The 14,991-nt window shown below is 33.7% G+C and overlaps 1 protein-coding gene across 3 annotated transcripts in view; it reads right to left on the bottom strand.

The window, feature by feature from the left end:
- The window catches only part of LOC136832149 (kin of IRRE-like protein 2), a 169,457-nt gene that overhangs the window by 19,697 nt on the left and 134,769 nt on the right, over nucleotides 1-14,991 (bottom strand). For all 3 annotated transcript variants that reach the window (XM_067092844.1, XM_067092842.1, XM_067092843.1), the window contains exons 11-13: nucleotides 11,762-11,963; nucleotides 11,191-11,282; nucleotides 10,148-10,425 (exon numbers count right to left, since the gene is read on the bottom strand). In XM_067092844.1, coding sequence (XP_066948945.1) covers nucleotides 10,148-10,425; nucleotides 11,191-11,282; nucleotides 11,762-11,963 — 572 coding nt within the window. The remainder of the gene's footprint in view (nucleotides 1-10,147; nucleotides 10,426-11,190; nucleotides 11,283-11,761; nucleotides 11,964-14,991) is intronic.

Here is a 14,991-nt window from a genome sequence, read left to right as displayed (position 1 = left end):
CTCATTCCTTTCCGAGTTAGACAGACAGCTAGCTCCCTGGCAATCGTCCGCCGCTTACCTGGCGATGAAACGAGCTAGAGGAAAAGGTGAGGCCGCATTTATCAGACGGCGGATGGATAATCGGAAGATACCGAGGATGAAGCTCGTCTCTATTGGCTCGCAGAGCGGAACAGAAAGGGAACGACGTAATGGAAAAGCGAGACAAGGGGAAAAGGATGGGTTGGGAGAATGCAACGAAAATGGAGATGGAAAGGGGCCCGAATGAAATGAGTGGGAAGGTAAGGAAATAAAGTGAGAGGGGAGGTGATAGAGAGAGAGAGAGAGAGAGAAGAAACCAATATCAGGAGAGTTTTTGAGGCAGAAGATGAGAGAAAGGGGGAAAAACGAAAAGGCAGCGATAAATATCTGAATCGTGAATAGAAAATTAAGGTTCCCGAAAACATTCGCTCCCGTTTTTATTCTTCTTTTTCATGGGAAAGCGTTTCAAGAAACGTGCATTTAAATACAAAAAAAAAATGAAACTTGTAACAACTAACGATGAACGGGGAGGTGAAAGGCAAAAGATGCGGAGACAGAAATAACAATTCTTTTCATTCAGCCAGAAAAAGAGAGAGAGAGGAAAAACCGGCCTTTAAAATTAAATGAAGGTATGCATACTTCAGTTCGATCAAAAACAAATACGCGAGCTTTCTATCGTGGCAGGCGTCTTCCATTATGCACGTTTATTAAAAATGCGAAAAACAAATATGTTTATTTTGGTTTCGCTGTCTTATAAATTCTGGAGTGGTTTAAAGGTCACTGTATATAAAATCTATCTCCGTTAAAAATTGGCCCTTTGACCTTACGAATTCGTATTGCATGGAATTGTTCTTAACCTTCAGCAAATCTTTGGAAATAAATATAAGGATCCTATCAGTATTTTGTTTGTAGCAGTTAAAATTGTTATAAGGATACGTCTTCCATAGTTATTGTAATTGCTCAATAATAATAATAATAATAATAATAATAATAATAATAATAATAATAATAATAATAATAATAATAATAATAATAGGAAAAAGACCTTCTTTAATACAGGTTTTGTTAAACAAAATGGCAGTTTCAACAGCATTTATATATAAAATAAATGCTGTTGAAACTGCCATTTTGTTTAACAAAACCAATAATAATAATAATAATAATAATAATAATAATAATAATAATAATAATAATAATAATAATAATAATAATAATGGTGGCTAAATAGTCAAAACTTACTAGAGTTATACAAACTCTGATTAAAGAACTATATACACTAAAGTTGGAAACGTGTTTCTTGCAAATGAATTTGAAGTTGGAGTTAAAAAAAATGTTTCGTCTGAAAATAAATTCAGAAACGTAAAAATAAGAATAGTTTACTCCCTCTTTTAGAAATATTTGCCTTGACCAGAGCTCTTAGGAAAGTTTTGCAGAGCTATCCAAAGTTTTGAGAAGGCTGAAGTTCTCATCCTCCTCGACTGAGAGAGAGAGAGAGAGAGAGAGAGAGAGAGAGAGAGAGAGAGAGAGAGAGAGAGAGAGAGAGAGAGAGAGAGAGAATTTTAAAGTTGCCTGGTAAGAAGTAAAAATATCTGAATCACAGATATGTCCTTCCTCAGATTGATTGAATAAAAAGTATTTGGTTTTTCTTTGTCCCCTGTTATGTCGAATGCCATTCCTCGTCATATTAAGGTAAAAATTTGTTTTTTTTTACTTTTTTCTGTTACTGCAACATATTCACGCCCTTCCCCGCTATATTGGATTAAAAAAAGGATGGATTATTGTCTCCTGTTAAAGTAACATACCGTTGTCTGTCATATTCTGGTAAATGTATGTTTGTATTTTCCCTGTACCCTAGAAATGCTACATCCCTCCCTTGCCCTTTTCGGGTACAAAAACGTGGCTTTTTCATATCTATTTAGGTCAACAAATCTATAGGTTTCCCAGGCATCCTATAAATCTAACCATCTATTTGTCCATAGCAAAATTGTTGTCTATATTACATAGGGCAACATACAGGTTGTGTCATATATTTCTGATTAACCGAACTGTCTTTTAGTTAATAGTTTATTTTCACATTCGTTTAAACCCATAACTCGGATTTCTTTGATTTCTAGGCAAACGGATAAGATTTCTAAGCACTGGGTATCAAACGAGGAGCATTCATGTCCTGCAATTTTCAGAATTGTTCGGAGAACATCAGCTTTGTCTTTACGCAAGGCGGCTAATTGAAGAACAGAATGTGAATGTTCGGAATCATTTCTGAAAATATTAGGAAACACCATACAATATATACTGTACACACACACACACACACACATATATATATAAATATATATATATATTTATATACACATATATATTATGTACATATATATATATATATATATATATATATATATATATATATATATATATATATATATATATATATGTATGTATATATATATATATATATATATATATATATATATATATATATATATATATATATATATATATATATATATATATATATATATATATACATATAAGTGTTTTACACCCCTAGTTAGTCTCCCCAGGGTAGTTATTATTTCATAAAGGCCTCTGGATAACTCTGAAGACCACCTACTCGCTTGATTATTAGAAAATAAAAGAAAACTTCGAAAGGCGCATTTTATTAGTCACATCGTAGACTATTATTATTATTATTATTATTATTATTATTATTATTATTATTATTATTATTATTATTATTATTATTATTATTATTTTTATTTATTTTTTTTTCAAATTACGGAAAAATATACCAAGCTAAAGTCACTAACCTGTGGAGGAACCATGTACATCATATTATTCCCAAATGTAGAAATAAAAGGAAAACTGTGAAACAGAATAGAAAAATAACAAATCTTAATAGATATTGTTCTATACCCCAAGTGAATAAATAGGATGAATTCTTTTGTTCCTAAAGTTATATCACTACTATGGACACCTGATGATATGGTATCATCGCTGACAAAAATGTATAATCTGTGTAAAATCTTTCCTCTTATTCTTCTTAGAGATCCTGTATATTTCGGCCACATGTACGATCATAGAAATCAAATTACGGTTTTTTTTTTTGTTTATCAAACGTATAATTTTGTATAATTTGACGAATAAGTTTACAGTGCATGACATGTCTCTTACTAAATATATTAAATTAATGAGAAAAAGAATTCGGAACATTATGTCTATGAATATGATTAATGGAATTTATGCTTTTCCATTTTTGCGTTTCCTTCGCATACATGAATAGAGTGCGGGCTCATTATAAAAGTATCTAGAGCTCATTCATAAATTAGGCAAAATCAAGCTTAAGAGAATAAATTTAATTACGTTTCGAAAGCATGGACCTCATGGTTACGGAAGTTATGAGAATTCTTGCCCAGCTTTGAGAACGTTGGGCTTAAACATCATTTAATCATCAAATTTTGCAAAAAAAAAAAAAAAAAAATTCCAAGGAAGGAATTCGTTATGAGGGATATATGAAGAAGTTATCTTCGTTGATTGGCCACTAAGCAGACAACGTGAACAATAATTTTCAAGCTAATTTTAGTTTTCTGTAAAAGATAGCTATTGAGATGGCTTTGTCTGTCCATCCGCACTTTTTCTGTCCGCCCTCAGATCTTATTAACTATTGAGGCTAGAGACTGCAAATTGGTATGTTGATCATCCACCCTCCAATCATCAAATATACCAAATTGCAGTCCTCTAGCCTCAGTAGTTTTTATTTTATTCAAGCTTAAAGTAAACCATAATCGTACGTCTGGCAAAAATATACGACAGGCCACCACCGGGCTGTGGTTAAAGTTTCATGGGCCACTGCTCATTCAGCATTATACCGAGATCACCGAAAGAAACACCTTTCGGTGGCCTTGATTATACACTGTACAAAAAACTCGATTGCGCTGAAGAAACTTCGGCGCATTTTTTACTTGTTTATTTTTCACTACCATTAACGAAATTCAAGAAAAGATTTGTTCGTAATGTTATTAACAACCCTTTTTTTTTTTTATTATGATGATACCCAAGACCTTTCCATATCTGGTCATATCTTAGATTTGTTAAAATAGGTATTTCGTAATGATAATAATGAATAATACAGAATTTATTTAAAATTTGTATACTGTTTGTAATTTGAATAAAAGACGAAAATGACATAAAACTCAAGAGGTAAATAGCTAAAAACATAAAGTAATAAAGTCATTCCACAAGCATCTCTTTATCCAATATCTTCCTTTAGTAATAAAATATAACAAAATATCATTATTGTCATAAAACTACTACGTTACTATAAAAAAAGATCATTCATTAATTCATGGGTTCACTGCTATTATGAACGATTATCTGCATGTCCAGGTAATGATTAGTGTTTTGCAATATCTCATTTAGCATTGTCATACATGATATATGGAAAAAAAATTCATTAAGCTCTTTCATATGGCAATTAAGTACTGGCAGGATAAACAAGACTGCATTTTCATCATCCATTTGGGGGAGAGAGAGAGAGAGTCCTTTGAAGTGAGGTCGGTTGCATCGTTGTTTAGTATTGTGTCATAAATGACGTACGATTAAAACCAAAAACGCATGCATTGCAGCCCATCAGTGGAAATGCATTTGATTATATATATATATATATATATATATATATATATATATATATATATATATATATATATATATATATATATATATATATGTGTGTGTGTGTGTGTGTGTGTGTGTACACACACACACACATATATATATATATATATATATATATATATATATATATATATATATATATATATATATATATATATATATATATATATATATATATAGGCATTGGGACATGTCCCCACTGGCTGTCGGCCTAAGAAACAGGAGATCAGCGCCCGCCCTATGAGCTTACAGAGGCCCAGGAGGACTTTATCTTATCTTTATATATATATATATATATATATATATATATATATATATATATATATATATATATATATATATATATATATATATATATATATATATATATATATATATATATTAGAATTTTTCTGGTAACTATTTTTTTTTGTTAATGTCGATTCACATATAACATTAAATATTAAGCTAAAGATCTTTTGTGATCAATAGCAGAGCAGGTATGAGCATAGTAAATCATGTATCAAGACAGGAATACGTCAGATTTACTCGAGCAAAAACATAGATCTTTTGGTTCCTCCGTCCGATGTGCAACTAAGAGTTTTGTGAAAACATATCAGTGGATTCCGGAAAGGATTAGTCAAATCATAGTACTATTTTATAATAGTAATATAACTAGGGTTTTTTTTATATAATAATATTTCATATTACATATAAAAAGCCTTTCAGATATAATATATGTATTTCAGATTCTTAGTAAAAGGCTGATTTATTTAGAACCTCTCATCTCATTTTTATTTAAGGATTTTCTTTTGATTAGTCTTTCAAGTTCCTCTCTCTCTTTGCTCTTTTGCATTGTCTTTCATCTCTCTCTCTCTCTCTCTCTCTCTCTCTCTCTTTATATGACAATCTCTGCATGTGTGCTTGTGTCTCTCTTCTCCCGTTTCTGCTCATTGCTTGGTAACATTTCCCTTCGTCAAAACGTCTCTAACTGTTTTCGTGCCCGTCCCCCTTCCTAATTTCCTGGTAATCTGTCTCTCTTTTAGTGCGCCTCATCGTCATTCTCTCTGCAAGTCCCTCTCCCTTTTCCACCCTGGTAGTTGTAACGCCAGATAACCTGCAATCACTCATTCTTCCTCTTTCCTTACTTCTCTGCCTTTCAACCAGTGAAGATCGGACTTCTTCCTGCCTGTTATCAAAGGCGAGACAGGCAATTTCCAAGCAGTATACAAAGACTCGAGGTTTCCCAGAGAAATTTGGGGTTCCTCAAACACGTGGCCATGCCAGCGTCGGCAATCCAACGACCAGGACTGCCATTGTTCCCTGGAACGCGATTGCTCTCAGCTTTCAGCCATATTTGAATAACCCGACACGCATACTATAAGACTCGCGGTTTGATTAGGCGCCGGGACGACTCCATCCCGTTCGTCGAAAATCGGATTTACTGTATACGAATCATTTGGCTGAAGTGGAATGCAAGTGTTCGTTAGCGCTGCTGAAGTGAAATCGAATCCATTTATTCGTGTATGTTGCTGATACGGGCAGGATGAGGATAAGGATGAGAAGGGAAAGGCAGTTTTAAAAACGATGACGAACTCTATCGAATAGGGTACAAACGTAATCACCGTAGTAATAAGGCTAGACTTAGAAAGAAGTGTAAGGAAATTATTAGTTCTATTTGTTATTTTCAGTAATTTACCACAAAATGTAGATAACTCTCTCTCTCTCTCTCTCTCTCTCTCTCTCTCTCTCTCTCTCTCTCTCTCTCTCTCATATATATATATATATATATATATATATATATATATATATATATATATATATATATATATATATATATATATATGTGTGTGTATATATATGTATGTATATATATATATATATATATATATATATATATATATATATATATATATATATATATATATATATATATATATATATATATATATATATATATATATATATATATATATATATATCTCAACCCGTTACCCCAGACAGGGCGTGGCTCACAAGGAAAAAGAAGACAAAATTACTGATACAGTCATACTTTAACTACTGAATCATGGATGAGCCCACTGTGCAGTAAATACAACATTAGCCGATCCACCTTTGCAGGTGGCATTGCCTATATTATATATATATATATTATATATATATATAGAGTTTAACTATATATATATATATATATATATATATATATGTGTGTGTGTGTGTGTGTGAGTATATATATATATATATATATATATATATATATATATATATATATATATATATATATATATATATATATATACAGTATATATAAATACACACACACATATATATATATATATATATATATATATATATATATATATATATATATATATAATATATAATATATATATATCTCAACCCACTGAGGGCGTGGCTCACAAGGAAAACGAAGACAAAAAAACATTCATACTTTAACTACTGAATCATGGGTGAGCCCACCGTGCAGAAAACTCATACAACATTAGCCGATCCATACACCTTTGCAGGTGGCATTTGCCTCTTATCCCGTCACTCTCTTGCTTCCTGGATGTTGCGTCTTCTCCTTTCCAGTACATTGTACCTCTTTCTTACCATCTATCCATCCTTTTCAAGGGTTTTCCTCTCCTCCTTGCTAAGACTTCTGAATTTTATAGTCCATTCAATATCTTATTTTTCCACATGACCGAACCACCTGAAAATTGTCTGAGCCAATCTATAAATAAAAGGAGTGGTTCCAGAGAAAAACAACCAAGACAGTGATCACTGCAACACTTTTATTTTACTGCTGAATAATGGATGCATCTCCTAGCCATGTCCTGTACCTATACAGTACGTTCCGTTCCTTACCAGACATTGCACCATTCACCTCTATCTTACATTTATTCCCATGCTCTCTGGACACTAAGTCTCTCCTTTTCCAATATCTTTTTCAAACCATCTATCCGGTGCTTTCTGACCTTTTTTTTCACTCCCATTCATCATTCACACTCCACTCCCATAATGGAGAGCTGGGTCAACCACTCCTTGTATATTTGCATCTTAGCTTCATTAGACTTTCACGGTCACACACATATATACATATATATGTATATCATAATATACATGTGTATACATATTTATATATATATATATATATATATATATATATATATATATATATATATATATATATATATATATATTTATATATATATACTGTATATATGTGTATATATATATATATATATATATATATATATATATATATATATATATATATATATATATATATATATATATATATATATATAAATGTGTCTGGGGTGTGTTTGTAATAAAAAGATGAAGTAAGAGAGCGGTTTAGGAATAGAAATAGCAACTTTATAGTTCTTTTAGAATACATACCTGTCGAATATTTACTTATCGCGTTTCACCACTCCCTCAATTTTTGCCAGTATATTCCTCATTGATTAATGCGATGTTATAATTCTATGGGTACTATAATTCTCCAATCCATAAAGATGCCTTAGTGGTAAAATTCGAATAACTTTCCTTTCCCAATCAAAATATTTTTTCAATAAAAATGCCGTTAACAACACTACAGGTAATCTTGAGTCTAGTATGGATTTCCTGTGACGAGAAGGTTGTACATAATTATCGGTTGTTGTTTGAAAGCTTATATCTTTATCACACCACTGGAACGTTTGTATTTTATAAATGACTTTTGGAAAATCTATTTACATTCCATTAAGCCCTTCAATTAAGAGTCAGGAACAATTGAATCAAAGCTGTGGTCCACATGAAATTAATGCAGACATTCAATATTTCTTTTACACGAGCGCCTCTACCTTCTAAATGGCTCCTGAGATATTTGTTTGAAGCCTGTAAAGTTCTATGATAAATAGTCTATGAAAACACAAGAATAAAATAATCAGAAAACCTAAATCACCATTACCTCTCAAGGAGATTAATATTTCTTTTAGTAGAACATCTCAACTTCCCAAATGACTCTTGAAATCAATGTTTAAAGTTCATAAAATTCGATGAAAAAAAAGTCTTACATAAACAATCAGGAATAGAATCCGCGTGTGGCGTGGCCAAGGTTAATATTTCTCTCAAGTCGCTACATAAGAGATTGCGGAAGAGCGGATACATCCTGGATAGAATTAGACAAATAACAACTGCCTGCAAGGCTGGGCTTTGAAATACATAACTGCAGGCATGCAACAGGGATAACGCCCACAATGCATGCGAGCTCCTACCATGCGGGCGAGGCTACATATTACACACAAGGTAATATTACCTTCGATTTATGGTTCCGGACCTACTCATTTTTTTTTTTTTCTGTGACTTTCATGAAGTTGAACGTATCCACGCTGTACAAACATTCAATCATGTACGTGCGAGTATGTTGCTGGTTTGTTACGTATAACCTTTGCATAAAAACAACGCTAGAAAGAAGTATATGATTATTCTATTATGGCAAGGAAAATAGATTTACTTAGATCAATATTATACATACATACATGTGTGTGTATATATACATATACAGTATGTATATATATATATATATATATATATATATATATATATATATATATATATATATATATATATATATATATGTGTGTGTGTGTGTGTGTGTGTGTGTGTGTGTGTGTGTGTGTGTGTATGTGTGTGATATATGTTTATGAAAGGTTAAACTTTTAACCATTTACGAGAAATATTACATTGTAAAACGATGAAACGCTTATATACATAGGTAATTATTTGTGTTTAGATATTGGCGTACCAAGTTGTTGCATTTTACCGATGACCAAAGGTTAAATCATATTTGAGATAACAAAACATTTTTCCACTGGTGTTGATATAAAAGAGAACATGGAAAACTACAGAAAGAAAAATCGAAAACTACAAAATAACAGCTTGATCACTTATTTCCTATGACAATCATTCGTACAGCCGAAGAAAGAAATATACTAACAAAATGCGACTGACATTTTCCATCTCTGGTAAGAAACGAAATATGACTATTCACTGCCCTTAAATGTTAGAAAAGGACCTCGCCAGCTCAAAGTTAGTGCCTAGCATAGTTCACCAAAAGCGAGTACCGCCAGGGACCTATAGCAGGCATTGGGTGTCGTTCTATCTAAAGTTTGAACCTGATTCGGTTCGTCTCAGTTAGCACTAGGTTCCATCCAGTAAAAATGAGCTAAAGTCTCTATCTACAAGATATCAACACCAGGCTCTCTGTCTTCTGGAAAGCAACGCCGGCCGGCTCTCTCGCCAGACAATCAGCACTAAGCACAATCCTGTGAAAGTTAGCGCAGGTCTCTGTCCATCGAAAGTTTGCGCCGAGTACATCCGCCAAAAAGTTAACACAGTCCTGTTCCCCGAAAGTTAGCTGTGGGCTCCTTTCACCGAAAGTTTCTCGACCATCGACAGCCTCCTTTGGAATCGACTCTTCAATCGAACTCACCTTGAGCTTCACCGCGTCGATTTCCACCGGATGACTGGTGCCTTTTCGGTTGCGGGATGTTATGGTGATGATGTAATCGCTTCCAGGCGTGAGTCCTCCGACGTGAAATCTGGGCGTCGATTCTTCGAGCATGACCAGGAGTTTGTAGCTTGGGGACGAGTACACCCGCCCTTCGAACCACTGTGGGAGGCCTCCGTCTTCCCCTGGAGTGCACAGGACCTCCAGGGAGCCTCCTGTGTGGTTCACCAGGTCACAGTCTGTCACACTCTCGGGTGGACCTGGCAGGAGTGTGAGGGAACTTAAATTAGTTATGGGAGTTCTATCACCCTATGGGCGAATAGGGTTATGGGAATGGACTTACTGATTCCATAAAGTATTATAGAGATCTAATGGTACCGTGCTGTGTATGTTCTGTGCACCCACTGATAAAATAAGACGTAGATTTTAGAACATTGCAATTTCGAGTTTTAATTGTACATAAAAGGAGAAACTCGAAGGGACTTTTCCTTTACGCGTGAGTTTATGCCAAACGGACACACATACATACACACATTGACACACACAGATATATATATATATATATATATATATATATATATATATATAATACGTGTAAACAAACATACATATATACATACATATATGTGCATATATAACTTTTCTCTGCTTTACACACACTGATATATATATATACATATATACACCTGTATATATATATATATATATATATATATATATATATATATATATATATATATACATATATATATATATATATATATATATATATATATATATATATATATATATATATATATACGTGTGTGTGTGTGTAAAGCAGAAAAAGGTTTTATGTGCACATATATGTATGTACAGTATGTATGTTTGTTTGTACATATATTTTTCCAATTAAGTTTTAAAGTATAAGTTACGTCCCTAGAATAGACTTGACACGTAACCCTTTACAACGGGACAAATACACATAAGAGATAAAGGTGAGGCAAAAGACCGTCACACAGAATTATTTTTTCCGCTTAACCTACCGGCTTCGACGACCGTGAACTGACACGGATCAGCCTGAGTACCAATAGTGTTCGTAGCCCAGCAAGCAAGCACGCCGTAGTCCCTCGAAGACCTGGAGACGAAATACCAGCATTATTTGTCAGTTAATGAGCGATTTATTCGTACAAAAGGGTTAATCATCAAATCATGAGAAAGGAGACACTGTTAGTTCGTGGGGTCGGTAGAGAGGAGTCTTCGGTGGTAATTATCTAATATCGGAAATGATTTTATATCAACTATATAATCTGAATTAAAGAAAATAAATCTCTGATGGTTCTGCTTATCTCTATGAATTCTTAAAATGACTTTGGTGGAGGAAATGTAGGCCTATTGTTCACGATTCCACTGTAAAAGATTTAACCTTCAACTTCAGATAATAAACCCCAAAAACAAAATGTCATCTAAACGTTACAATACGATAATAATAATCTGAAGCAGTAGAACATTAGAAAAGAACTTTACTAGATTTTTCTCAACAAATCTGAAATTCATGACTACTCGCTACGCGATTTCCTTCAAGCGTCAGGACAAAATAAAGAAATTCCAGCTGACCTGGGAGTATAATCCAAATAGCTGTAACCTGATTTGACTTGGACTCGGTGTCTCTCCACCTCGACAGTGTCAAGGGTGTTGTTGAAGTACCAGGTAAACCTTAAACCATCCTTTGGGTTCGCATCTACCCGACACGTCAATCTCACGTCTTCCCCCTCGACAACTGTCACGGTTTGGGGCGGGTCGCTGCACACTGGCAGGTCTGAAACGAAGGTGGGGAGATACAGAGGTTACGATTTTCCTTTCATTTTTATCATTTGTAGTAGTTGCAGTAGTAGTAGTAGTAGTAGTAATGAATTCACACGAGATTATCAACATGGGATTTGGAGGTGGCTCATTTATTATTACTTTCGTAATAAGATACTTGTAGTAGTAATGAATTTTAAATGAGATCATTAAACAGTATTTGAAGAGAATGCTGTATTATTATTATTATTATTATTATTATTATTATTATTATTATTATTATTATTATTATTGCCTCAATGAAAATATTACGCACCACTGTCAAACGAACTAGATGACACTTTTATCACCAGTAAGAGCTAATTAGTTTCGTAATCTTTGGAAGGGCTTCTTTGTCAAAGCAGAAAGAAATTACTATTTTTTTTTAAATGTTAGTGTAATGAAGGTAAACACTACCCTTTCATGTTTATTTACTAAGGGATTCAGAACCGATGAAACACGGTTTTTCAGCAACAACTTTTTATCAAAGCATCGGATAAAGCTGAAAGTTGGCAAGTGTATATTTTATAACCCTACCTAATTTTTGCAAGTATTATTTAGAGCCTAAGTTCGATAGTTTTGATATTTATAGAGTAAAATGAAGTCACCGATGCCGGGACCGAGAAAATCACAGACAAGGATCCTAAAACAATTCGTGACGTAAACATAATATGACGTCATAAGGCTCTCGCCCATCCACCAGGTAGGCGGTGAATGGATATCTTAAAGAATTTAGGCTTCGACAAATTCGATAATGGCCAGCAGGATATGGAATTGTCCCCGTGGTTGCAAGACTGCATTTGTGCATACTGCTTACCACTTTGTATTGGCGAGAAGACCTGGCAAGATTTACTCTAGTGTGAATAGGTAATTATTTCTATGGTGGGTAATGGTTACTTGGCCGCCCCAAAAGTGCGGGCAGGAGCTGTTAGACAACACGTCATTTTGAGGAAGAGTACTTGAAATCGGACATTATCCATGAGAGCGTGGGACCAGTCATTATTGATCTCGCTAGCGACGATGAAAACGAGAGTGACGACGACGAAGACATTTTGTAAATTAATTATGTATAGTGTTAGATGTTTTATTTGTACCTCTAAAACATATCTATTAAAACACAGTGATTATAACAATATGTTCCTCATTCAAACTGATTTCAATATATTTTCCTTTCCATGCATATCAATATAAATCGTGTTACATTTGATTGATATTGAAGCAGGTAAATAATAGCTTGAGCTTGCCCTCAAAATCTTGACTCCTACCAGTACCTTTTATTTGCAGCAGTATTGAGCGCTGTTTAGGTGTTATATGATATAAATAAAAACCAAGAAAAATAACAATGGGTTACATTAACTGAAATAAAACAATGGCGTTGACTTTACAACTCTAACAATTGAGGGAAATGAGGCATCATTGCTTTCATTTAAATTCTACTTCTAGTGACCGCTCCTGACATGCTGCAAACAGAAGGCTATAGTGTCGAAACCTGAGATAAACAAAATGGATTATCTTTTGTATTCTGCCCTGAATAGATGTAGATCTAACATAAATGAGCTATAGACTGGTTCATTATGTGGATGAACTACTTGCACTGAATTATTTGTAAAAAGTAGAAACATTACGAATATCAAGAAAATGGAAGAAATCCAAGCTAACAACTTAGTCCTAACAACTGCTGTGGAAGTTGCAATGAAACCTCCACAAAATAATAATAATAATAATAATAATAATAATAATAATAATAATAATAATAATAATAATAATAATAATAATAAAATTATTGAGAATGATAGTGCTATCAAGGGGACGATGACAAATCCTGCTCGCCATCATTAATATCGCTGAAGCCTTGTATGGGTATTAGAAAGGCCAAGAGAGACAAGGTCTACCCAATTGGATGTCGTTGCCTCCTGCCTGGAGTAACTATGTAGGCGATGACATATCTTCGAGGTACATGCTCATTGCGGCAATTCACCTGCTGATGCAATAAGGAAGTAGACAAAGCTCCACCTACATGGGATATTTGGGGGAAAGTGAGCAAACCTTCCCTTTCTCTTGGCATTGGGTGCTAATATCAATTAGTGAATATGCCATCGCCAAGTGGGCAGAGCCACAGTGAAGAGACGTTTTCCCATATGTAAACTTCTTCTCTTCATTTTATGACGTCATAGGTTAACGTCATTATTGTGTTCAAAACCCTTACCTGCGATTTTGATGGCTCTGGCATAGGAAACCCACTTTTACTCTGGTAAAGTACCAGAACTATTGAACTTAGGTAGTAAATAACACTTGCAATAATTAGGTAGGGTTATAAAATATACACTTGCCAACTTTCACCTTTATCCGATACTTTGATAAAAGGTGTTGCCTGAAAAACCGTGTTTCATCGGCTCTGAATCCCTTAGTAGTTTGTATTTTGGCGCTCTGCCAGCGAATTTCATTTCTGCACTCCAAACACAATGTTTGTACATTTATAATAAACACCAAGCGAAAAATTCTGTGAAATGTCGTGGAATTAGCTCCGTCTGAAACCTGAGAACTCTCACCAGATCAAACCAGTCTCCCAGTGGTGGAAATTATTGATGTATCGATTTTTACGTTATATCCCCAGCTAACAGGTTATTTTATCCTAATTATGTTTTACATCTATGTCCCGCCCCGTTAGTGTAGCTGATGATGCCCGATTATCTTTTTTTTATTGCATTCATTTTCCACGGCATTAGGTATTAGTGGATCCTTTTAGGAAAGACGTTATGTTCTATCACAGTTAAATAGAATTTGCATTCGTATAGATTTTCTTTTCACCGGAATAGAAAGGGTACCTGTTAAGAGATCTGAAAATCAGAAAGTGAAAGTAGAAAGTAGTCAAATAATATATAAAAAAAGTAAAGAACACAAGAATTCATTGTTGATTTCTTTAACTGGGCGTTTTAAATAGCACTATACTCTAGAACAATGATCTAAGGTTAAAAACAATATTACATTATATGTTAGTGAACTGA

This window comes from Macrobrachium rosenbergii, chromosome 49 (genome assembly GCF_040412425.1).
Source record: "Macrobrachium rosenbergii isolate ZJJX-2024 chromosome 49, ASM4041242v1, whole genome shotgun sequence".
NCBI lineage: Eukaryota > Metazoa > Arthropoda > Malacostraca > Decapoda > Palaemonidae > Macrobrachium > Macrobrachium rosenbergii.
This window is presented reverse-complemented; position numbering and strand designations above follow the sequence as displayed.